Source organism: Quercus suber, unplaced genomic scaffold, assembly GCF_002906115.3.
Source record: "Quercus suber isolate HL8 unplaced genomic scaffold, Cork oak 2.0 scaffold_906, whole genome shotgun sequence".
NCBI lineage: Eukaryota > Viridiplantae > Streptophyta > Magnoliopsida > Fagales > Fagaceae > Quercus > Quercus suber.
The window spans coordinates 1-23,667 of NW_027070330.1; the positions used below are offsets into that span (position 1 = coordinate 1).

Genomic DNA, 23,667 nt, shown 5'->3' on the forward strand with positions numbered 1-23,667 from the left:
AAAAAAAAAAAAAAACTTTACTTTTTATATGCCTTAATGTAGGAGAATTCTACCATACATGCGAAGTATTTTAAAGTTGGAGAATACATCTATTTATACCCCACCCTCGCAGCCCACCCAAAATTGAAAATTGGTCTAGAGAACCCAAAAAATAATTTGGTCCTCCTACCCATTCTTATGGTTAACGGTTCCTCAATATATATATATATATATATGTGTATGTATGTATGGGGCACAACTCCCTCTAAGGCTCCTATGTTCATAGATCCAATGTATTGGTGTCACGTATATGAGACTTTAACCTTGTTAAGCATTGGGCCTTGGACTTTAGGACCTTGCATGCGCATATGAGTTCTATTGGGCTCACGACCTTGGCCCAAATAAGCCTTAGTACCCTTCCAAAGCTCAAAGACCACAATGATCATCGTGTTCGGCCCAGAACCTGTTAGGCAGGTCATTGCAATATATACCCATTGGTTCATGGCTAGGAAGTTGCTCGGCAAATCTCGTCCCTGACTAGTGTGACTACCTGGAAAGGCCGTATCCTGAATGCTTGGTGTCATCATGAGAAGTACCGCTACGAAACATCACTCCCTTGAGGTGGGAACTAGTTCCAATGCCATTCTCACCACACTCCACTCCCAACTAAACACCTACTTAGCAATAACAACATTGGACCTTCTCTCCCACTAGCCATAAAAGTAATCATGATTCTTCTACTAATTTTGAGCTATAAATATGAGAAACTAAGAAAGGAAAATGGTGGTGGAAAGGTTCACAAAGAAACTAAGGGTAAAGAGTAGGAGCAAGGGTGTATCAAGCTAGTGAAGTGATAATAGAAAGAGATGGAGTAAGTTAATTCAAAGGGCAAGACAGTTTCGCTAAGTCTCTATATAAGAAACTACCCAAAGTAAGAAATCCAAAACCCATATTACAAGTAGATTGTGAGCCCAAGTGAGAGTTGGCCCATCAACCCCTCTTTAGGTGCGCACAATATATATATATATATATTATGTTACGTAGCTCAAATGAGGTGTGTTTGTTTTGTATTTTTTTTTTTTTTTTTAAAATTCAAATATGATTATATGTATGACACTNTATTTTTATAGAGGATTTTTTTTTTCTTTTAATCATATTTTCTTAATATTAAAAATATACTAATTTGAATTCCTGTATTTGTTTAATCTTTAATTTTGTAGATATTTTATTCTTGAATGATAATTGTTTTTTTCATTATGCCTTGACTCCTAAGAGCATCCACATCAGTAGATGTATAAATGTGCATAAGTGTGCAAAATAGAAAAAAGTCACTAATTTTACACATTTTGAGCAAAAAAACACCAACATCAGTAGGTGTAAACTCTTGTATTTAATATCTTAATAGTTTTTTTTGTCTCCTCTCTACTTGACTCTTACCTCCCTCTCTCTCAGGCGCACAGCACAGCTCTCTGTTTCTCTCATCTCATCAATTTTTCTTCCTCTAGCTTTCGTCATTCGCCATCGCCGCCAATGAGAACGAGGTCAAGCAAGCTGAGTCGCTAGACGAGTCCATTGCCTACAACACGAACGGAGTTCTCTGACGGGCTCGTCACCTAGAATCTTGTGGGTTTTGATCTATTTTTGGTTGAGCTTGAGGTCGGCAACCATCAGGAGGAGGTGGTGGTGCTACGAGGCGTCATCTTGCTCAAGCCAAAGGCCTTGATCTCGCTCCGATCTATTGGTTGCTGTTTTTTTTTTTTTTTTTTGGTTGATTGTGGGTGTGGGTCGGTGGGTTTTGATCTTGATTGGCTTGGCTTTTTTTGGTGGGTTTTGATGATCTTGCTGTCGGTTGGGTGGGTGATTATTTGGCTTGACTGGGTTTCTAGTTGGGTGAGTGATTAATGGGTATGGGATTGAATGGGTTTGGGATTGAGTGGTTTTTCCTTAATGATGGTGGTTGGGTGGTGATGATGGTGGGTGGGTGTGGAGTGATCGTTGGTAGTGACGGACTGTGGGTCTGTGAGAGAGAGGTGCAGTGAGGGAGGGAATAATAAAAAATTGTAAAAAAATGAATATTTTATTGAATAAATGTGTAGAATAGATAAATTGATGTGGTGTTTTATAAAAATGAGCGTGTAAAATAGAAAATGTAAATTTTTTTGTGTAAAATATACGATAATTTCTTCTGTGTTTGTGCTTTGTGAGTAGGAAGTGGATTCAAATCTACTTTCTTCATTTGTTGTAAGCTTTAAAAAAATAAAATAAAAATAAATAAATAAATAAAAAGTCTCACAATTATCACCATAATTGATCTCAGCGTAAAGTTTCAGCTACCCATACAGATCCTTTGGTCTGGACCAAACTGAGTAATTTCAGAAAGTGTTCCACCTCTTTTCAAAATAAAGCATCCGTATAGCTGTAAGGCACATCTTTAAACATGGGAAAAACCCACGTCTATAATTTGTTCAACCAGAAGTCGTTGGATACTTTCATAAAGTCTCATTGAAATCCTTTTCCTATATCATATTTGTTGGTGCCATTTTCTTCTACCTCCAATTCAAAGAAATTGGCCATAAACACGTTTTCTATATTGATTGGGGTCAGCCGCCGTTAGTCCCTTCATGCCAAAATTTTGTTTTTGGCTCTTGTTTTTTCATTAACTTTGTTGGAATTAGTTTGTTGCTCCATTATCTAACGGGAAAGAGCCTCCAAACTCCAAAATTAAATTACACCTTATCCAGATTGACTTATTCATAATATTAATTGGAAGCAATGCTCCATTTTCGTTTCATCTAAATTTACAGAACGTTCAGTGGAGAATAATTAAGCTTCATTTGGATGATTGAAAGAAATTAAGTTATTTATTCAATTTATTTTGTAGAGTCTTTTGGCTGAATATTGCTAAATTCGGAATTTATTTGCGTTATAAGCACTGTTTCAAGTTATTTAGGAAACTGAGGAAAGAGAGTGAATTTCGACAACGGTGTTGCTGAAATTCAACAAAAGTATGAGAGAGAAAGAGAAAAAGCGGAAGAGAGAAAATTTTGAATTTCGGTAATCACATTATCGAAATTCGCCCGAAAACCAATTGTGGCAATGTCATTGCCGAAATAAGGAAAAAAAAAATTTGTGGCAATGCCATTGCAGAAAATGGGAGAAAATAAATAAATAAATAAAATAATGGTTGCTGAAATATAGGGAGGAATTAAAAAAAAAATGCTACGTCCACAATATTTTTACAATATTTTCACAACAAATCATAGATGATTAGTTATTATTAGTTCAAATTTGAATTTGACATTAAGATTACTTTTTTAATCCAACAATAACAACCTGCCACTTAAAATTTGTTGTAAAAATATTGTAAAAATTGTGTGCACATATCATTTCTAAAAAAAAAAAAAAAAGTGGAATGAATTGTGGCAATTTGCCTCCTATTTCGGCAATGTCATTGCCACAATCCATTCCAATTTTTTATTTTTTTATTTTTGAAATGATATGTGCACACAATTTTTACAATATTTTTACAACAAATTTTAAGTGGTAGATTGTTACTATTGGATTAAAAAAGTAATCTCAGTGTTAAATTCAAATTTGAACTAATAATAGCTAATCATTTCTAATTTGTTGTAAAAATACTGTGGAATAAGTTTTTTTTTCCTAAATTTCGGCAATTATTATTTTATTTATTATTTTTTTTCTTCCCATTTTCGACAATGATATTGCCACAAAAAAAAAAAATTTCCCTATTTTGGCATGGTTTTCGATTAGTTGGTTTGGGCGGCAAAAATTTCGGTAATATGATTACTGAAATTCAAAATTTTCTCTCTTCCACTTCTTCTCTTTCTCTCTCATACTTTTGTTGAATTTCGACAATACGATTACCAAAATTCACTCTATTTCCTCGGTTCTCTAAATAACTTAAAACAGTGCTTATAACGTGAATTTAGCAATATCCAGCCATTACGCAAATAAACTCCGAATTTAACAATATCCAGACAAAAAACACTAATGTGATTATAACTTTCGTCTTAAAGCTTGAACTTAATAATAATATCATCTGATAAAATGACCATCCCCTCTAATGGAGCCGTAATCTTTGGGAATTTTAGATACCTTTTTTTTTTTTTTTTTTCCTCTTTTGTGTTTTCTACAAGGAGTTCTAACTTTATTGGAGTGATTAATATGTACTTAATTGGCCTAATACCCCCATCTTGCAAATGTCCTCACAACTTTACCAGTCGGTTTCGGGTTTTCCATAGATTTTAAGCATTCCTAGAGCTAGAAGTAATTCACAAATTCTGCGAAGCCCATCAGCCAAGAAAAGCAAAGACACAAAATTTGCAAGTAGTCATTTGATTAAGAAGCAAACCAAAGTAATTTGCTCTTATTAATCCTCAAACCAATACTAACAAATAAATAAAAGAATTACAGTATCTGCCTAAGTAGCGTAGCGTATACATTCCACTAATGCCCTGCTCTAGATTTACTAATCCACTTCTTTTATTTTTTTTGCTCAAACAAGAGTTGAACATGTTGATGTAGAAGGATCATACAAAGCAGGAAGCAAATACTTCCTCCCATTAGCACCATGAGCATTGTAGCTAGCACCAGTTGTTGGATCCACCAACAAGTCCCCAGCATAGCCAGGGTAAGCCCCTTTGCCATAAACCCCAGGACAAGCAGATGCAGCTTCTAAAGGCGCCTCCTTTGGACCTTGGAAGTAACCATTTCCAAATGGGTTGGTAACTGTCCCAGCCAAAAGACTAGCCAAGTTGATAATCATGCCATCTAGACCCACATCGTTGTTGGGTGCAACCAGGGGTGGGCTCTGGGGTCCATAGATGGGCTGGTGGAATGGCCAAGCACATTGGCCTGGGCATTGGGTCTCAGAGTTCCCGACCCAGATGTAAGCAAACCTAGAGTACTTGCCCTTAACGTGACCACCCTTTGAGCCCAGTGCAGACCCATGAGTCCCACATCGGCTAAGACAGAAATTCTCAACAGCCACATCTGAGGAAGTGAGAACAACGTTAATGGCGTTCTTTTGGTCACCCTTTGAAGCCAACTCCACAAGTTGTTTGCTTGTGAGTGACTTTCCCAATCTGTAGCTCTCGTCCACCATTTGCTTGCCCAAATAGAGGGAAAATGAAGATGGTTTCTTGGATTTGAGGTGGTAGTACTTTCCAGTGGTTTTCCACCACGAGGCAACAGATGGTTGTACTGTTTGTTGGGGTGGTGAAGATGATAGGGAGGTAATGAAATCAGTGACAATGGCTTTCTGAGAAGGTTTGAACTTTCCGTACCAAATGAGATTAATGGAGATTTTGCCAGAAAGAAGAGGGCCATTGTGGTACAAGAGCTGGGTCTGGTCTTGCACAAGCTCATTGAGCTTTCTCATAGCCAAAGAGACTTGAAACAATGACACTACCAATAGTAGATTTAAGAAAGTTCTGGAAACAAAAGAGGCCATTTTTAAAATTTTCAAAACAGTGCAAGTAATAAGATTTTTTTTTTCTTTGTAAGGAGAAGAGAAGAAGCTGAGATAGCTTTGTGTGTTTGTGAATGGGTTGAGATTGAGATGGAGAGAGCTCAATTATATAGGTCACAAAAGTAACTTTCTGAATTGGATTAATAAATAAAAATTGAAGGAACTTGCTCAGAAAGAGAGAGAAAAAAAGACTGTGTTAGCGTATGAGAGACGGTTTGCCATTACTGATTTTACGACTTGGCCAGTAAGAAAAAGAGAGGCCTCAACGGTACTCCCAAGCGCGTTGCTTTTAATTTTCAAAAATAAAAGAGAGACACTTTGGCTTATCTCACGCTATGGAGGTGGAGGTGTTTGGTAGAGTAGTTTAAAAATTGTTATTTATTATTTTTTGAAATACGTGTGGGTGAAAAAATATGTTGAAATACGTCAAATGCTGTTTAAAAACTAAAAAATGTTGTTTAAAATGGCAAACCAAACGGGGCCTATATATCGGCAAACCGGTCTCCACGCCTCAATAAATTATCTCGTCCACCATTTGCTTGCCCAAATAGAGGGAAAATGAAGATGGTTTCTTGGATTTGAGGTGGTAGTACTTTCCAGTGGTTTTCCACCACGAGGCAACAGATGGTTGTACTGTTTGTTGGGGTGGTGAAGATGATAGGGAGGTAATGAAATCAGTGACAATGGCTTTCTGAGAAGGTTTGAACTTTCCGTACCAAATGAGATTAATGGAGATTTTGCCAGAAAGAAGAGGGCCATTGTGGTACAAGAGCTGGGTCTGGTCTTGCACAAGCTCATTGAGCTTTCTCATAGCCAAAGAGACTTGAAACAATGAAACTACCAATAGTAGATTTAAGAAAGTTCTGGAAACAAAAGAGGCCATTTTTAAAATTTTCTAAACAGTACAAGAAATAAGATTTTTTTTTCTTTGCAAGGAGAAGAGAAGAAGCTGAGATAGCTTTGTGTGTTTGTGAATGGTTTGAGACTGAGATGGAGAGAGCTCAATTATATAGGTCACAAAAGTGACTTTCTGAATTGGATTAATAAATAAAAATTGAAGGAACTTGCTCAGAAAGAGAGAGAAAAAAAGACTGTGTTAGCGTATGAGGGACGGTTTGCCATTACTGATTTTACGACTTGGCCAGTAAGAAAAAGAGAGGCCTCAACGGTACTCCCAAGCGCGTTGCTTTTAATTTTCAAAAATAAAAGAGAGACACTTTGGCTTATCTCACGCTATATATCAGCAAACCTGTCTCCACGCATCAATAAATTTTTTTTTTTTTGAAAAAAAAGAGAGAAGGTAATTTTTTTTATACAAAATAAAATTTTATTTTAGTTTAATCTAAATGTGTATATATATATATATATGTGTAAAACTCTGTTTTACAAACGTAGACTTTAATCTTTATTCATACACTTCACAAATACTTATACTTATAAAATGATCATTATATCAAAAATATATGGTAATAAACCATATTAAAAATTCAATAAATATAAAACATGTCAATAAAAAATAACTCAACTAATAATTAAAAAATATATACTATTAAATAATTATATTTACGTACATATTTTTTTTTATAATTTTAATAAGGTGACATGGGTCCGTTTGGTTTGTATTTTCAAACAATATTTTTTAGTTTTTAAACAGCATTTTACGCATTTCAATACACTTTTTCATCCATAAATATTTCAAAAAATTACAAACAATAATTTTCAAACTATTCTACCAAACACCCCCATAGTATCATTCATTCAAAATATTTTTTCATAAAGAGGAGCGTGAGAGACAAAGCAAGAGAAAAGGCGTGGGGTTTGTAATTTCTTACAGCAAATCAGTGTAATAGAGTGGTTAGAGCCTACTGGGTTCTTTTTTGGGAGTAAGTGAACTTTTTTTTTTTTTTTTTCCTCGCTAAAAAACAAAAAGCATTACAGCTTAGCTACAGAAAGCTGGAGTTTTGAACTGTGAAATTTGAGAGGATATTAAAGGAAAAGTGAGGAAAAAAAAAGAAAAAGAAAACTATACGTTAGGGAAGACAGGCTGGACACTGCTATGAATGAATGAAATTCTATTGGGAAGCGTGGGCCAGTCCAACTGGCAGTCAGCGTTTGGGCAGTGGTATCCAAGGTTGAGATGTGTGATGACGCGCCTAATAGTATGCTATTTCTGTGAGTTTTTAATAATATATGGACACACATACAAAACTCGTGAGCTGGGAAAGCAGAGGTTTTATTATTACCACTTTAGTCCAGTTGGATAAAGCTAACACGTAAAGTCTTCGGTGGCGTGGTGGCATCCAGCCTTATCACGTACCACTTGATAGATATTTGTTTTTGACCAAAAAAAAAAAAAAAGATAGATATTTGTTTTACTATTCATAAGTAAAAGTCGTAAATAATTTTGTGGTACTGGTACCCTGGTTTACATTAGGTGGAATTCTAGCAATTTATTGGGCAAACCGGTGCACTTGCTTTTCTTTATTAAATGTTTTATGAGCTTTTGGTATTAAATATTTGACTAAAATATACTAATTATTTCAATATTTGAACTAATATCCATTAAATTTAAAATATTTTATCTCGTAAAAAAAGATTTAAAATATCTTAAAATAAACTAATTCTATCCTTAAACACAAATGACGTATAACATCATTTATATCACTTTTACTTTTTGTTGTGACCATTTGACTGATAAATGAAGGCTAGCTTATATGATAATATGAATATTAATCAAATTGTTATGGCTGATGTAATCAAATTTTTTAATTATTTTTAGGTTTATGAACTATATTGGTCAATTTTAAAATATTTTGAATCTGGTTGATGTTAGTCAAATTTCAATGATAATTACTATATTTTGTCCTAAATTTTTCAGGAAAGAAAAAAAAAAAAAAAAAAGATTACATTGGCTAATTTGTTCACCATGGATTTTTATTTTTGAAATCCAAACTTGGAAGTATTGGATTTTCACAATAAATTATGCATTTATGCCCTATTAATTATTACTGCATAAATTTAATTTTTTTTTTTTTTTAAGAAACAGATAAATTTAATCTAGAGTGGAAGCATCTTCATAAAAATCTTTAAGCCCGAGTTGATCCCAGTGCATGTCATGTCAATCTCAGGATATGGACCAGGAGAAATATATGATATTTCCCCCTAATTTTCCTTTCTATTTGTGACAGTTCATTGCACTGAGGACAAATACTTACTTTCCTTTATTGGGTCTACCAATAAAAAGCCAATAGGCAAGAGCGAGGCCATGCTGGCATGGAGGGATAGTGGATCAAATATTGGGGCCACCTGTAGATCGACATTTGTTACCATCATTGCCAGTAAAAGACTAGAGCTAATTTGTAGTTTAACTGAAGCTGGCATTAAAGGATCAAGAAAGTCGAAAGATAAAACACAGCCTAGTGCTAATTTAGTTGAAGCACTGTACAAGACACGTATTTAATTAATGAATTGGGTTGTAACAAGTGAATTAGATGAACGGGGTAAAATTTTTTATCATCAAATAATATATTTTCTGTTTGAACTTTTCTACAACAAAATTGATTGGTATTTTAGTCTATTTAAAATTTTATATTAAAAAAAAAATTGCAGCAAGCTTACTATCTCCTAATCCCTTTTTTTAAGGGAAAAAGTTAATGGAAATGCCCTTAAAAACATTGGTTTAGGAAATATTTTTAAAATTTTTAATTGCAAAAGAAAAAGTAATTAATTTTTTACAATTTTTTATATTTCTCATAAAACTTGTTAAAAAATTTGCTTAAAATAGTCAATTAACAAATACCTTGAGACCATTCTTTCTAATTTTTATTCTGGATAGGTTAGGTTCGAAACTTTTTGCTAACATCTTGGAACCACTCTCATAGAATTCCTCTCTTTGCAAAAACTTAATACGTGTGGGATGGGGGGATTACATACAATCAAGAAAACTCGAGAGTAGGGCTGTCCATCCAATCCGACGACTCGACCCACCTGAATGATCCGACTTAAAAACCGGCCAACCCAATCATGTCACCGATTGGCGGCGGGTCATTTGTTCCAAAAACCAACTCCAGCAAGTTGGTCTTGGTTTCCTCTCCAAAACCCAAAAAACCTGATTCGACCGATGTACTAAGAATTTTCAGCAAAAAATTTCTAGATTCCAGCGAAATATCTAGATTTCGATGAGTTTTTCCCAAATTCTGGCAAGATTTTCCAAATTCCAGCATCAAATTTCCATATTTCGACTTCAAATTTTCATATTTTGGCGACTTATCAAGTAAATCTAGTGATATTTCATCCAAATCTAGTGAAATCTCATCGGATCTAGCAAAATCTCACCAAATCCGATGAGATCTCCACTGGATTTGGCGTTTTTTTGCCTGAAATCAACTATTTTGGCTGGATTTTTCATCATGGATAATTCCAACTTCGCCCATTGTGTTTCTAGTCCAAAACCGACTGTGCCAAACCGACCCCCTCGCCAGTCGGCAGCAGGTCAGGATTTCCTCAACCTAATTCAATTGGGTCGGTCTCGAGTTGGACACAAACCCGACCCAAACCGACCCGTGGACACTCCTATTCAAAAGAATAATTAGATACTAAAAAAGATCTGGACACCCTATTTGTCAAAAAAAAAAATCTTTATCATTGGAGAACACCATATAAGGAATTGATGTGATGATATCATGATACAAGATGAGGGCACTCCAACTTCACTGGATACTTTCATGGATGAGTCTATTTTAGTTTTAGCTTTTATTGCAGGTCCAATTATTATTATTATTATTTTTCGTGCAGCGAAGTTCTGAATTATGATTTTGAGTTGCGCGCGCATTACTTCTCGTAGCCTGGCTTCGATGACATAAGCATGGCAGGGAATTTTTCCAACACAAATGGCTTGCAAGTTGCAAAGTGCATGCAACTTGCTACAAATTTTTGAGTAAAAGATTTGTGTACACTTTTTCTTCATTTGCAATTCGCAAATGGCAAAAAAGTTCTGCTTATTATTAGCAATAAACAAAGGTATCACGGAGCAAGGAGAGCTAGATCGAAAACCTGTCGTCATTCTCTATCTACAACTTAAATTCACGAGCTTTATCAGTAATACTATATGCATTTTAACATTAATAAAACAAAGCATTCACGAGGCAAGCACCCATGAACAAAAAATTAATTTAATTTATGATATTCTTCTTCCTTGTCAGTGTACTTATATATATTCAAATCAAAATGTTTAGCAGTGCGTCCACTTACAATGCCCTAAGTTCCCGATAGAAGCAAAAGAAAAGAGAAGTGCAGCGTGTCTCATGGGAAATTCATCACTGGAGATAGCTGCCTTGTTTCATACTTGCAGACATAAGAAATGAGTTGTTCAACTGTTTAACATGGTTTATAGCTGCACGAACGAGGTCCCGCGAATCCAACCCAACTTTGCCTAAAGAATCATATAGGTTTCTATAGATGAGGAGCTTTGACTCAATTTTATATGCATCTTGGATTCTTTTTGTCTGCAATGTTTAAAGGATTATATAGCTGTAATTGTCCATTTGTCACCAGAAGTTATGTTATGTTATGTTATCTTTCGATAGTCTCTGAAGGCTGTCTTCTATAATAGTTCATGGAATTATGAACGGTATATTCTCATTTGAATGTCTGATAGAAACAAAAGATTAGTAAACTTCAAGTAATTTTCTTATATATGAAGTGTGCGTTTGGTAACACTTATTTTTGCCAACTTATTTTACTATTCATCATATTTTTGTTACTATTTATGGGTTCTATTGCAATTTTTAGTATTATTCATAGGTTCTACTGTACTATTTCAACTAACTTTTACCTTTATCTATAGTACTTTCAGCAAAAAATTTTCAATTTCAATAAAATAAGTGGATCCCAAACAGACTCGAACCTACATACTGTGTGCTTTTACCATATAAATAATTGATATTTTACATTAAATTACAAGGTGCTTCATCTCTCTCTGTGATGGGAATCTTAAACATGCATTTGGGTTAATTTATTTGATTATTTTCTTAATGCTGATAAGTACAATGGTAACTTAAAAAAGTGAGATTTTAGAAAAATATAAATAAACAAATAAGCTAAAAGAAACTAATTTGAACACATAGTAGATATTAATGAGAACACAAACTTTCTTCTTTTTCATAAATTTAATTTTGCTACCCTTTTGGTCCTTTTTGGGTTTCTCTGTTTTTTGTACTTACCACAGGATTCTTCTTTTAAGAGAGATTGATTGATGCCACTATGTTATAAATAAAACTCTTGAATATTAGGTTGCGTTTGTTTTGCTTTCAAATGATTTTAGGAAATCATTTTACACCAGCCTTTGTGTTTGGTAGCTACAGAAAATTGAGTCAAACGGAATTCATTTTCCGCGTTAACTGTAAAATACCTTGTCTCTCCCGTAAAACTATTTCAGGTTTTATTTTACCTTCAAATGGTTTCCACCCCAGGAAAATAGAAGAGAGAGAGAGAAACAGCAAGAAGAGATCGCACAAAGAACCGGTCTCGTCGCACCCCAACTCCGGCCCTAACCCCAGATCGCACGAGTCTCGTTGCACCCCAGCACCAGTGAGATCACGCCGCCTATAGCACCACCGAAATTGCATCCTAGAACCGGCGAGATCGCACCCATAGTTGCCGCTGGAAGATCATCGGCGCTGCCATCTAGATCATCACCACCCAAGACCGATCCACCCAAAACTGATCTCATTCTCGACCTACCCAAGATCGAGCTCGTTCTCAACACATCGATCTTGTTCTCCCTCTTGCTCAACATTGCTGATTTGCCCGCCACCGACCACTAGCTCACTCCATTCCACCCCTAAACCCACCTGATCTGGCCGCCGTCCTCCATCCACTCTGATCTCTCTCATTCCCAATCTATCTCTCTGTCCCTCACTTTGTCACTCTTTCTGCCTCCGATCTCACTCTTTCTTCCTCTTCTTCAATGTTTTTATTTTGATTTTTGGTTGTATTAAGTGTAATTTTTTGGTTGTGTTAAGTGTATATTTTGAAATTTTTTGTAATAAAATTTATTTGAATGCTAAGAAAATGTGAAAATTTGTAGAAAAATAGCATTTTTAGAATGTTAACAAACACTTAAAATCGTTTTTCGAACTATTTTCCATTATAGAACCAAACACCTGAATTTCATTGTCCTTACGAGATTCACTTTCTCCTGCATTCATTTTAGACTGAGAATTCGATTTACATTGAACCAAATGCAACCTTAGTTACTCACTTTTACTATTAGAGAAAATTGCAAAAACATCCTTTTTTTTTTTTTTTTTTGAGAAATGACATCCAAAAAGTTTGTCAGCGCTTACCCTGATCCCTTTTATTTCAAAGTCACTAATTTTATCTAATAAAATATATATTTCTTACACTTCTATTCACTATTTGTTAATAATCATTAACTTTTGTCTCCAACTAACTAATGATTTTAGTAAAACCCCAAATTGGTAATTTCATTTTTTTTTAATACATCGTAGGAGCGAGATGGTTAGAGTTACCTAATACACAAGTATTAGAAAAACCCTAAATTGGTAATTTCATTTTGAAAGCTCACTAGTACTAGAGCTAATTAAGACCCCAAAATTTTAAATTACGCCTTAATTGCTTTTAATATACTTAACTAGATATGGAATAAAAACATTCAATGCACAATTAACAAGGTACCTAATGTATAGGCATACATAATTGACAATTAAGTATAACATACAGGGAGTAAGGGAAGAGAGAAGCAAACAAAAAATAATACCGAGATGTGTTATCAAAGAGAAAAACCAAAGTGCTCGGCGTAAGAACCTCTTCGTGGCCCTCCAAGCCGAATCGATCCACTAATAAATAAGTTAGAGTACAAGGATTACAATTTAGACCCTCCAAGCCTAGACTACCCTATGTACTTAGACCCTCCGAGTCTCAGCTACCAACGGGTTTCACCAAGTCTTGTCTTTACTAGCTTTCCGAATCCCGCAATTATCACCAATTGCATCTCACCATAGAATGGCATGACCCAATGCCTCCCAAAAGCTCCAAATCAATTCATAACACTCAGAATGGGTGTGGTTTGTGTTTGGGCCAAGAACCTCTCAAAAAATATGGAATTTAGGGAGGAAAGAGTTTGAGGAAAACTAAGAGAAATGTGTAGAGGACTGTAGTTTTGCAATTTCTAACTCTCAAATGAATTCCTAGGGTTTTCTCTCTGAAACTCTCCTCACAATTTTGTAGGTTATATAGGTTTATATAGTGTGGGTAAAGAAATGAGGAAAAACACACAAAACATGTTGGCAATGCATCTCGTGAGTCAAGTTGCGAGTTGGCCAAGTCACAAGACACTCGCGAGATGCCTTTTGACACTAAGACCTTTGAACTTCCAGCGTGTGCTCCTCACGTGACATCTCGCTGGCTACACCACTCACGAGCTAATAGCAATATGCACTGTCTTAACTGTTCTTCACCAAATTCTTACACTAAACCCATTACATTAAATCCCACAAAAATACAAGGAAATGATTGAAGAATTACAATTAAACTTGACACGGAATTAATGCTGTAGGGACTCAGATTTGGAAAAGTTCCCCAACAATAAATTTTTAGAGAGTGGGTTGAAGGTTTAGGCCCTAACAGACTAGCAACGGGATACAAATCACTTCCTTTTCATTGGAGGGGAGTGAGCCCAGTTTACAACTGCAGATAGCTCCTCGGCTCTCGTCCGAGGAGACCCCTCTCCCTCAAGCTCACGCCCCCTTTTTTTTTTCTTCTCTCTCCTTTCACCCCTATATTGCTTTGCTCCCCTTCCTTATATCCTTCTCCTTTCCTTCTGCTGATCATCCCTCTGCCTCCTCTCTGACCTTCCGTCCCATCAGGGGTCTTATCTGTACTCAAGTGACTCACCATGATCGATGTTGCACTGCCAAGGGGTTACATCCCCATTAATGCGGCCATGGGGGGTTAGGTGAGCGCATTCAATGCAGAGGTGACAGTTCACTTTAGGCTTGCTCCTTCGTCGTTCTCCTGTCGCCGACGCGTAGCACTGGGTCCTCTCCTCCTCGAATATTAAAGTGTCCTCTGGTGGGATGGCCCTCGTGTTCCCCCGAGGTCTCGGATGCCCGAGGACGGGCACTCCTTGGAAATGATCCTCGGGAGTCGGTCTTCGTGCTTTCATCCTCGGACCACTCACGAACCCTCGGCGTGGGCCTTTTGGGCCTGGCTTGGAGCGGACCAAGGCTACCCGATTTTCTGGCCCCACAAATGCCAACAAACAAAATTGAAAACCACAACTTTACAATTTTTTTTTAATATATCGTAGGAGCAAGATGGTCGAAGTTACCCATGGTTTTAAAAACCGAACCAGGCATCGAACTGTTTTTTAAAAAAATTTCGGTTCAACCTCGATTTTTGACTAGTTTTGGGAGTTTTTACCGGACTGGACTGGCTCCCAATTCCTGATTGAACTAGTCGGACCGACTGGTCCGGTCCGGTTTTTAAAACTATGGAGTTACCTAATACACAAGGCCAAGCGATATATGAATATAAGTTTGCAAAGCCAAGTTCTTAAGTGACGTTGGAAGTTACTTTTAGACCCCTAGTATGGCTTACTACCAATTTTAATCAATTAATCAAGGTTAAGTTCCAATAGTTAATTAACCGTTGATTTACAATTATGTAAATAAACAATCACACACAAGATAGGATGAATTATTCACGAAGTGAAAACCAAGTAAGGAAAAACACTTTGCATGTGGCCTATTCAGTTTGTCAAATCCATTTGACCTCTCCACTCTTGCTGCAACCACTATTAATCCAGTTCACGTCTTCATAGTTATCCAACATCACAAGTCCATCGCCAATCGCAAAATCGATCTCTCAATTACTTCAAGATCATTTGACGATTTTGTTATGTATCTCTTTTCAATAGATGTCCCAACACTCTTTTGGTGAAGCCAGTGAATTTAATAATAAAACCCCTCAAGGGTATGGCAATGGCTAATAATTAGAGTTGAAAACTAAGTTTAAATATGTGTTCGGTTTGGCTTAATTGGCTACAAGAATAAGCCTTAGATAAATCTAAGATTTTCAGTAATAAGGTCTTGGTTAATTGAGTGTTTAACAAGACTCTATTGGGAGTTTCTATCTAAGCTTGCACAAAGGAGTCTTGTAGGGTTTGTGTCTTGTATGAGATACTATGTTTGATTTAATGTGATGCTGGAGGTTTTTTTTTTTTTTTTTTTTGGTCTAGACAATGCCTTGTAAGTTGTAACAGAAAATGAGAGATGGGATTTTGGAAAATATATAAATGATCTTGATTAATTACGAAAGTCTGAGTACAACTCTGCTTAATTATATACATGCAAGATGAACAGAGATAACTATCAAACTAAGGGCTAATTAGGTATAGAAAACTAACTTAATTAAGAACTGGCCAATTACATCTTTGCACCTGTACAAGGGAAACTACGTGACTGGCACATTGATCATTTAGAATACAATCAGTTATACGACATGTAGAGAAACTTTCATCTTCTGATTAGTTCTTCTATCTTCATTTTCTCCTCTTAATATTTGATACCTTGAGTTGTGAGTTTCATTTTTTTTTTTTTTTTGGTTTGACACTTAACGTTGAGTTTGTGTAGCTTATATTACGTGGTAAACCGTAAACCAGGCTGCGGTTTTTAGCTTATAGCATTATATATCTAATGGTTGCCGTGTTGTATATGACCGATTTGCTATTGGTACTTTTGGAATCAAGCCCTGTCTAAATCAAGAAGGTCATATTATATGAGACACATTAATGACCGTGCACACCAATTCGTTTGCATGATTGATATTATATATATATAGTTGCATGATTAATCAGATTTCTAAAAATGTGAGGAGGCCGCAACCCTCATGTAAAGAAACTAAAATGAGTCCAAATCTTCTGTCTCATCAATTGTACTCCACTTCATGCTCCACCAATAAACTTGGACAACTAGTCTGTCTCATTAAATGAAATAACTCTGACTTTAATAAGAGAGGCTAGTTGTCTCATTTAATGAGATATCTCATTTAATGAAAAAGGTTAGTTGTCCAAATTTATTGGTGGAGCATGAAGTGGAGCACAATTGATGAGACAGAGGATTTGGACTCAACTAAAATAACGTTCTTTTCCTAGAAAAATAACATAACATTACAAATCAATAATGGAGTTATACAAGTCCCGTGTGCGGGCAAACAATTAATAAATACATGCAGAATATTGTCTACATATCATGTCGCCATTCAACTCAGCTAGCTGCATGCGTTTTATTTCTAAGCAACTTAGACAGCAATTATTTAATCTGAGCTTGGAAAACAAGCCCTTTGGTGCAACACAAAGTCAATACCAACAGATTCCTGGAAGGACAATAAATATTGCATGCATATGAATACACAGTAGCAAAAAACAAGTTGATGATTGAACTCAACGTTAATTTTTTAGTGTTTCATTGACAAACAAGCAATTGTTGATTTATTTAGACTTTGTAGAGTCCAACTCAACTAGCTATACCTATAGATTATATAAAATTGAAAGAAAAAAAAAGGGGGTAATGTAACCTCACATTTAAACATTAGTCATCAATGGATTTTTTAGTTATAAATTACTAAAATTGAACAATAATTCTAAAATGTAATAAATAATTATCAGTGATATAGATAAGAATGAGCTTAATATAATCTTGAGCACACTTGGAAAATTAATTAGAAGAACCTTAAATAAGTAATACCACGAGCAAAGTATTAGAAAATGATAAATTATTGGTTAAAGAAATTATTCACATGCTAAAAAATATTTAAAGAAGAAACCATCACAAAATTGTATTAAATTTATCATAATTAAGTTCAAAACACGCATGAAAAAAGTATTAGCGTATGGTCCTGTAAGAGGGCTAAGAGGGTCGGGACTCAGGGGGCACTTCCCTACCACCTTCTCAAATGTTTCAACTTTCAACAACCTTTGCTTTGACTGTTCCTAATCTGAGCTGGGGAAAATGACAACTAAGATGCAACTTAGAAAAGCAAAGACCAAAATATATTATCAAGAACTTATATGCTACAATAATATTGCAACCTTGCACATAATATTAATTAAGAGGAAAAAAAAACTATAAAAGTATGCAATTGCAACTTACTTGCCTATGGTTTTGGAACATAAATTAAAACTGATTAGTGTTAACACGTAACAGGTTTATGGACTTTAGGCTCATTTTACTTATTTTAATTGGCACACATACTTGTACAGCATACGTGCCTCTTATATAAAAGCATTCTTGTATGTATTATTAATTGAGGAATACAACCAGATGCTTTATCCCATGGACCTCTACTTCTTCAAGTCAAGAATGTTACCTTACCTCCAATTATCATACACACAATTTAACCAATGATATAGCCGAAACTCTCATGACTTTTCTACAATATTCTTATTTTCAACAAGTCTCATAAATTTGTGGCTGACTTTTTTAGTAGTATAAAACTGGCAAAGTTTGTGTCAGACAATTTTATAGAATTCCATTAGCAGCGCATTTGGGCTCCTTGGATGCCACCAACTTTCCGATAAGCTCGAGCAGAGCATCCAGGCTGTCTGAAGGCCGATGATTTAAGAGTTTGTTCACATACTTGGAGACATGGTTTCAAAAATTGAATAGTTTAAAAATTGCACGAGTGGTGTATCTCCATAACGTAACCCATAACACTTATCCACAACTAGTCGATCTGTACTCTGTAGCATTAATTCAATGTTTTACACACACTCAGAAATGCTGATTCAGCAACCAGTTGCTTCTACTCTAATACAGGAGTGGATAAAATTGATTAGGAAAGCAAACAATAATTCATAAAGCTAATTAATAAGCATGTACCAGCCTTTTATACTCTAGTGTATATATGCATTTTCTAATAAATTAAACTCAGTGGAAGTAACTAATAATTGAGAGTTCATGGGCCACTATGGTAGATATGTAGATGGCAAACCAGGCATGTCCTTTGGCACATAGAGGCTTGCTGATACTTGTCCTATGTTACGAGAACCTTTTGGAGTCCCATAATGTGTCAGTTCAATGAACTTCAACGAGCTGTAACAAAAGAATAAAAGCATGAACCAGAACCTAGATCCATTTGGGCATGCATATTCTAGGTTTCGTACAGATTATGTACCCCTTGAAACGGAAAATTTCTTTAATAGTGTGAGACAATAAAGAGAGGTCCTCACATGCATGGCTGGGTTTTAATTAGAAGGTGGTGTTGAAGTAAATGTCATTAATTAGCATCGATCCTTAATTGTGAGAGCTGGAATAACCCATAAATTTTGGGATAGGCGATGGATAAGCTTGAGTACTGCCCCATAGATGTCTTTAATGTAATCTTTCTGTTCATAATTAAATGTGGATCTATTTTTTAAAAAAGTTAGTGCTCACCTAATCCCCATTAGCAAGGGTTGATAGCCACACTTTAAGGAAATGACAAAAATTTCCTTAATTTTTTTTTTTGGATGGATCCTTTAAATTATTTTCTTTAAAAAAAAAGTCTCCAACTGTGTAACAATTCAAATGACCATCTATATATGATTTTAATCATATGAGAAAAATTATAAAAACAACATAACAAGTAGACTTTGGTTAGCAAATACTTTTCATTATTTAAAAAAACTTAAGAATGTGTTTACTATGTAATTATTTAGTGCTCCGAGAGCACAATATATAAATGTATGCTAGTTCTATCTTATCACATGAATAGTAAATTTTATGATAAATTTATTGTGTATGCATTTATTATACTCACTTAACACTGAATAATTATTTGTGCTTTTCCTAAATAAATACTCCCTCCGTCTCACTTTTTTTGTCATGTTTGAAAAGTCAAACTTTTTAAGGAAACATCATTTATTATCTTGTCTATTTTTTAAAAATGTATAAGTTTTCAAAACTACCTTTAAAAAAAATTATCAAAAAATTGAATTAGTAAATTAATATGGGTATAATAAGAATATTAGTAAATTAATGAATTTTATTTTTAAAAACAAGACAGTATTTTAGAACATTTTAAAATGGAATAGAAGACCAAAAAAAAAAAAAAAAAAAAATTTTTTTTTTTTTTTTTGGATGGATCCTTTAAATTATTTTCTTAAAAAAAAAAAAAAAAAGTCTCCAACTGTGTAACAATTCAAATGACCATCTATATATGATTTTAATCATATGAGAAAAATTATAAAAACAACATAACAAGTAGACTTTGGTTAGCAAATACTTTTCATTATTTAAAAAAACTTAAGAATGTGTTTACTATGTAATTATTTAGTGCTCCGAGAGCACAATATATAAATGTATGCTAGTTCTATCTTATCACATGAATAGTAAATTTTATGATAAATTTATTGTATACGCATTTATTATACTCACTTAACACTGAATAATTTCTTGTGCTTGTCCTAAATAAATATTCCCTCCGTCTCACTTTTTTTGTCTTGTTTTTGAAAAGTCAAACTTTTTAAGGAAATATCATTTATTATCTTGTCTATTTTTTAAAAATGTATAAATTTTCAAAATTACCTTTAAAAAAAATTATCAAAAAATTGAATTAGTAAATTAATATGGGTATAATAGGAACATTAATAAATTAATGAATTTTATTTTTAAAAACAGGACAATATTTTATAATATTTCAAAATAAAATAGAGGATAAAAAATAAAAATAAAAAAATGAAACGAAGGGAATATTAGGAAGAGGAATTTGCATTCGAAGGCATCTTATTTAAAAACTCAAGAATTTGGATACAAGGCTTGTTGTTAGAAAGTCAAGAATGACAACTAAATAGTACGCTCACTAATTTCGAGAAGTAGAGGAACCCTCTTGGGGTGCCTAAGTTGTATTCATGCATAACAATATTGAGGAATGAGTAATACCTGTCTATCAAAAGATCTATCCCATTAAACTAGCTTAATATTAAAGATAACAATAATAAAAATGGTTACTCTCGGTCCGAGAAATTTCAGAAATTGAGGCGTAATTTAAAAAACGCCTAGGAAAGAGCTTCAAAGTTCAAACTATACCAGCTCCATGCATGAAGTTCTGCTGGCTGAGAAATAAATATAGTTTAGCTAGCGTCAACAAAGTTTTTTTAATCTTAACACAGAAAATGCCTAAAAGAATTAAATATTCTCCCCAAATGTCTCTTTTTATCTTATATTTATAAGTTTCTCGTGATTAATACTGTGGTTTTAGTCTTTTAGGACCACGAAGTTGCTAATGAAAGCTACAGATAAGCCACCACTAGTCCAGTGCATGAACCCACCCACCTCTATATATTCACTTCCCTCTTCACCAAATCCTACACCACTCAAACCAAAAACACTTCTCAACTATTTCCTACTTCAAAATTTCTCATTCCTCAATCTCTAAAATGGGGTTCTCTCAAATTACTCTACTCCTCCTTGTTCAGCTAAGCTTGATCAACTTGTGTTTGGGCACAAGAAAGCTTAACTCTCTTTACCAACCACCACCCATGTCTCTAACATACCACAAAGGAGATTTGCTTGAAGGAAACCTCCCAATTTCCATTCTTTGGTACGGAGATTTCACACCAACCCAGAAATCCATTGTCTCAGACAAAAAAAAAAAAAAAAAAAAAAAAAGTGACATACTCTCCGCTGAGCGGCAAGCGCAGGATGGGGAGTTGTCTTCCTCTTACTGCCTCGTGTTCTGCTGGCAGGAGTAGCGCCTATAGGTGGCTGAGGAGTAACAGACTTGGGCTTACTAGCAGATTTAAGTTTGGCAAGACCTTTCTTGACTGGTGTAGGAATATTTATCACTTTAACCTTTTTTTCCCAACTTGGGGGATAATCACCTGTGTACCAATACCATCCCTTCTTCTTCTCATCCCATTCAAAGATGGCGGACCGACTCATCCCACCAATAGTCCAGTGCAAGAACCCACCCACCTATATATATTCACTTCCCTCTTCACCAAATCCTACACCACTCAAACCAAAAACACTTCTCAACTATTTCCTACTTCAAAATTTCTCATTCCTCAATCTCTAAAATGGGGTTCTCTCAAATTACTCTACTCCTCCTTGTTCAGCTAAGCTTGATCAACTTGTGTTTGGGCACAAGAAAGCTTAACTCTCTTTACCAACCACCACCCATGTCTCTAACATACCACAAAGGAGATTTGCTTGAAGGAAACCTCCCAATTTCCATTCTTTGGTACGGAGATTTCACACCAACCCAGAAATCCATTGTCTCAGACTTTCTTCTCTCTCTAAACCCACAAAACCAACAACAACAAAAACAAAATCCCTCCGTCTCTAATTGGTGGAATACCATCCAAATTTACATGAAAAAAGCTGGAAAGAAACAAACCAACGTTGTCGTAGCAAACCAAGTCTCAGACAATAACTACTCCATTGGTAAAAAGTTAACGAAATCCCAGATTTCCGAGCTGGCGCAGGTGGCCAACTCAAAACCCGGAGGGTTGACCTTAGTTCTCACAGCTCAAGACGTGGCGGTCGAAGGCTTTTGCATGAGTAACTGTGGGTTCCACGGCTCTGACACAAAGCTCAAATCCGCTTTCATCTGGGTCGGCAACTCGGTGACTCAGTGCCCAGGTCAATGCGCATGGCCATTTCACAAACCCATATACGGACCACAGACCACGCCACTGGGTGCACCCAATGGGGACGTGGGGTTAGATGGCATGATCGTAAATTTAGCGAGCCTATTGGCCGGAACCGTGACGAACCCATTTGGAAACGGCTACTTCATCGGCTCGGCTGGCGCGCCACTCGAAGCGGCTTCGGCTTGTCCTGGGGTGTACGGTAAAGGAGCCTATCCCGGTTACGCTGGGGAGCTTTTGGTGGATTCGGTAACGGGTGCGAGCTATAATGGTTTTGGTGTGAGTGGGAGGAAGTACTTGTTGCCAGCGCTGTTTGACCCGAATACTTCTCAATGTTCAACCATTGTGTGAGAGAGTGCTGAGATGTACACACGTGGCTTCTAGTCATGATTTTTCATGTTTGTATTGTATATATATCTACGTGTGCATAAAAATTTATAATATTTAATTATGTTTATTTTAATTCTTAATATTTGATATCTATCTATATTTATATTGAGAATTCTCTTTTTGAATTGGATTTTTATGTAGTTTAAAAATACTCTCATTAATGAAAAATAACTTCATTTAAAAATAAGGTCATAAATGTCAAATAACAAATAACAAATTTCATTTTAAATTAAAAAGAGAACTCCTAAAATTTAATTTAAAAAAAAAAAAAATTACAGTTACTACTTATCAAATCTCAAACCATGCCCTAGGAGCTTGCTTAAGACCATAAAGATATTTATGCAATTTGCAAACATAGGAAGGATGTTTAGGATCTGCATACTGAGGAGGCTGTGCCATATAAACCTCCTCCTTAAGAAAGCCATGTAGAAAGGCATTGGAGACATCAAGTTGCCTAAGAGACCAGTTGCAGCTCACTGCTATAGTTAGGACAAGCCTCACAGTTGTTGGTTTGATGACAGGACTGAATGTCTCATGGTAATCAATACCTGCTTGTTGATGAAACCCTTAGCCACAAGTCTAGCCTTGTACCTTGATATGGAACCATCACTATTAAGCTCAAGCTTATAAACTCATTTACAGCCAATCAAATTGACATTAGGAGGGGCTGGAACCAAGGACCAAGTATGCTTCCTCTAGAGAGCCTGAAATTCAGCATCCATAGCCTCACACCATTTGGGGTATTTGGAAGCAATTCTATAAGTGGGTGGTTAGTAAAAGTGTAGTCTAGAACTGCTTTGTAACTTATTTTGGAATTAGGCTTAGTGATCCCACTCTTGGATCTGGTTTGCATAGGATGATGGTTTAAGGTAATAGGTTGTGGAAGGGCAGTAACAGATGGATCAGACTGAGAGGCAGCAGACTCAGGCAAAGGGAATGAGGAAGTAGGCTAAGACACATGATCAGAAGGTGTATCTGAGTGAGAAGAATAAGACTGAGATGAGACATTACAAGGAAAAGCACCAAGAAGAGAGGTATGATTGAAAGAATGGAGATATAACTGCCAAAGTGTATCAAAAGGAACATGGGAAGAAGTTGGATCAGATGTAGAGACAGTGAGAGTAGAGAAAGGGAATTTTGACTCATTGAAAAC

At 35.4% G+C, this 23,667-nt stretch overlaps 2 protein-coding genes across 3 annotated transcripts; one reads left to right on the forward strand and one right to left on the reverse strand.

Moving 5' to 3' along the window:
- Window positions 1-4,310: 4,310 nt before the first annotated feature.
- LOC112007090 (protein PHOSPHATE-INDUCED 1) lies at window positions 4,311-6,461 on the reverse strand. 2 transcript variants are annotated; one of them, XM_065768220.1, is made up of 2 exons: window positions 6,274-6,461; window positions 4,311-5,402 (listed from the first exon to the last, which is right to left on the reverse strand). In XM_065768220.1, the coding sequence occupies exons 1-2, from the start codon at window positions 6,351-6,353 to the stop codon at window positions 4,496-4,498; spliced, it is 987 nt and encodes a 328-aa protein (XP_065624292.1). In that variant the 5' UTR covers window positions 6,354-6,461; the 3' UTR covers window positions 4,311-4,495. The 2 variants fall into 2 exon arrangements, with proteins under 2 accessions (XP_065624292.1, XP_023895167.1); XM_024039399.2 differs by lacking the exon at window positions 6,274-6,461 and having other exon boundaries at window positions 4,311-5,571.
- A 14,984-nt stretch (window positions 6,462-21,445) lies between these two features.
- Window positions 21,446-22,594, forward strand: LOC112022580 (protein PHOSPHATE-INDUCED 1). The gene has a single exon (XM_024055200.2). The coding sequence runs from the start codon at window positions 21,552-21,554 to the stop codon at window positions 22,473-22,475; it is 924 nt and encodes a 307-aa protein (XP_023910968.1). The 5' UTR covers window positions 21,446-21,551; the 3' UTR covers window positions 22,476-22,594.
- Window positions 22,595-23,667: the final 1,073 nt, after the last annotated feature.

Bases quoted from the DNA above. Each gene is read 5' to 3' on its own strand.
- LOC112007090 (XM_065768220.1), bottom strand. From the start codon at position 6,353: ATGGCCTCTTTTGTTTCCAGAACTTTCTTAAATCTACTATTGGTAGTT. The intron at 5,403-6,273 runs GCTCAATGAGCT...ATTGGTAGTGTC, and splicing joins GTCTCTTTGGCTATGAGAAA to ATTGTTTCAAGTCTCTTTGG.
- LOC112022580 (XM_024055200.2), top strand. From the start codon at position 21,552: ATGGGGTTCTCTCAAATTACTCTACTCCTCCTTGTTCAGCTAAGCTTG.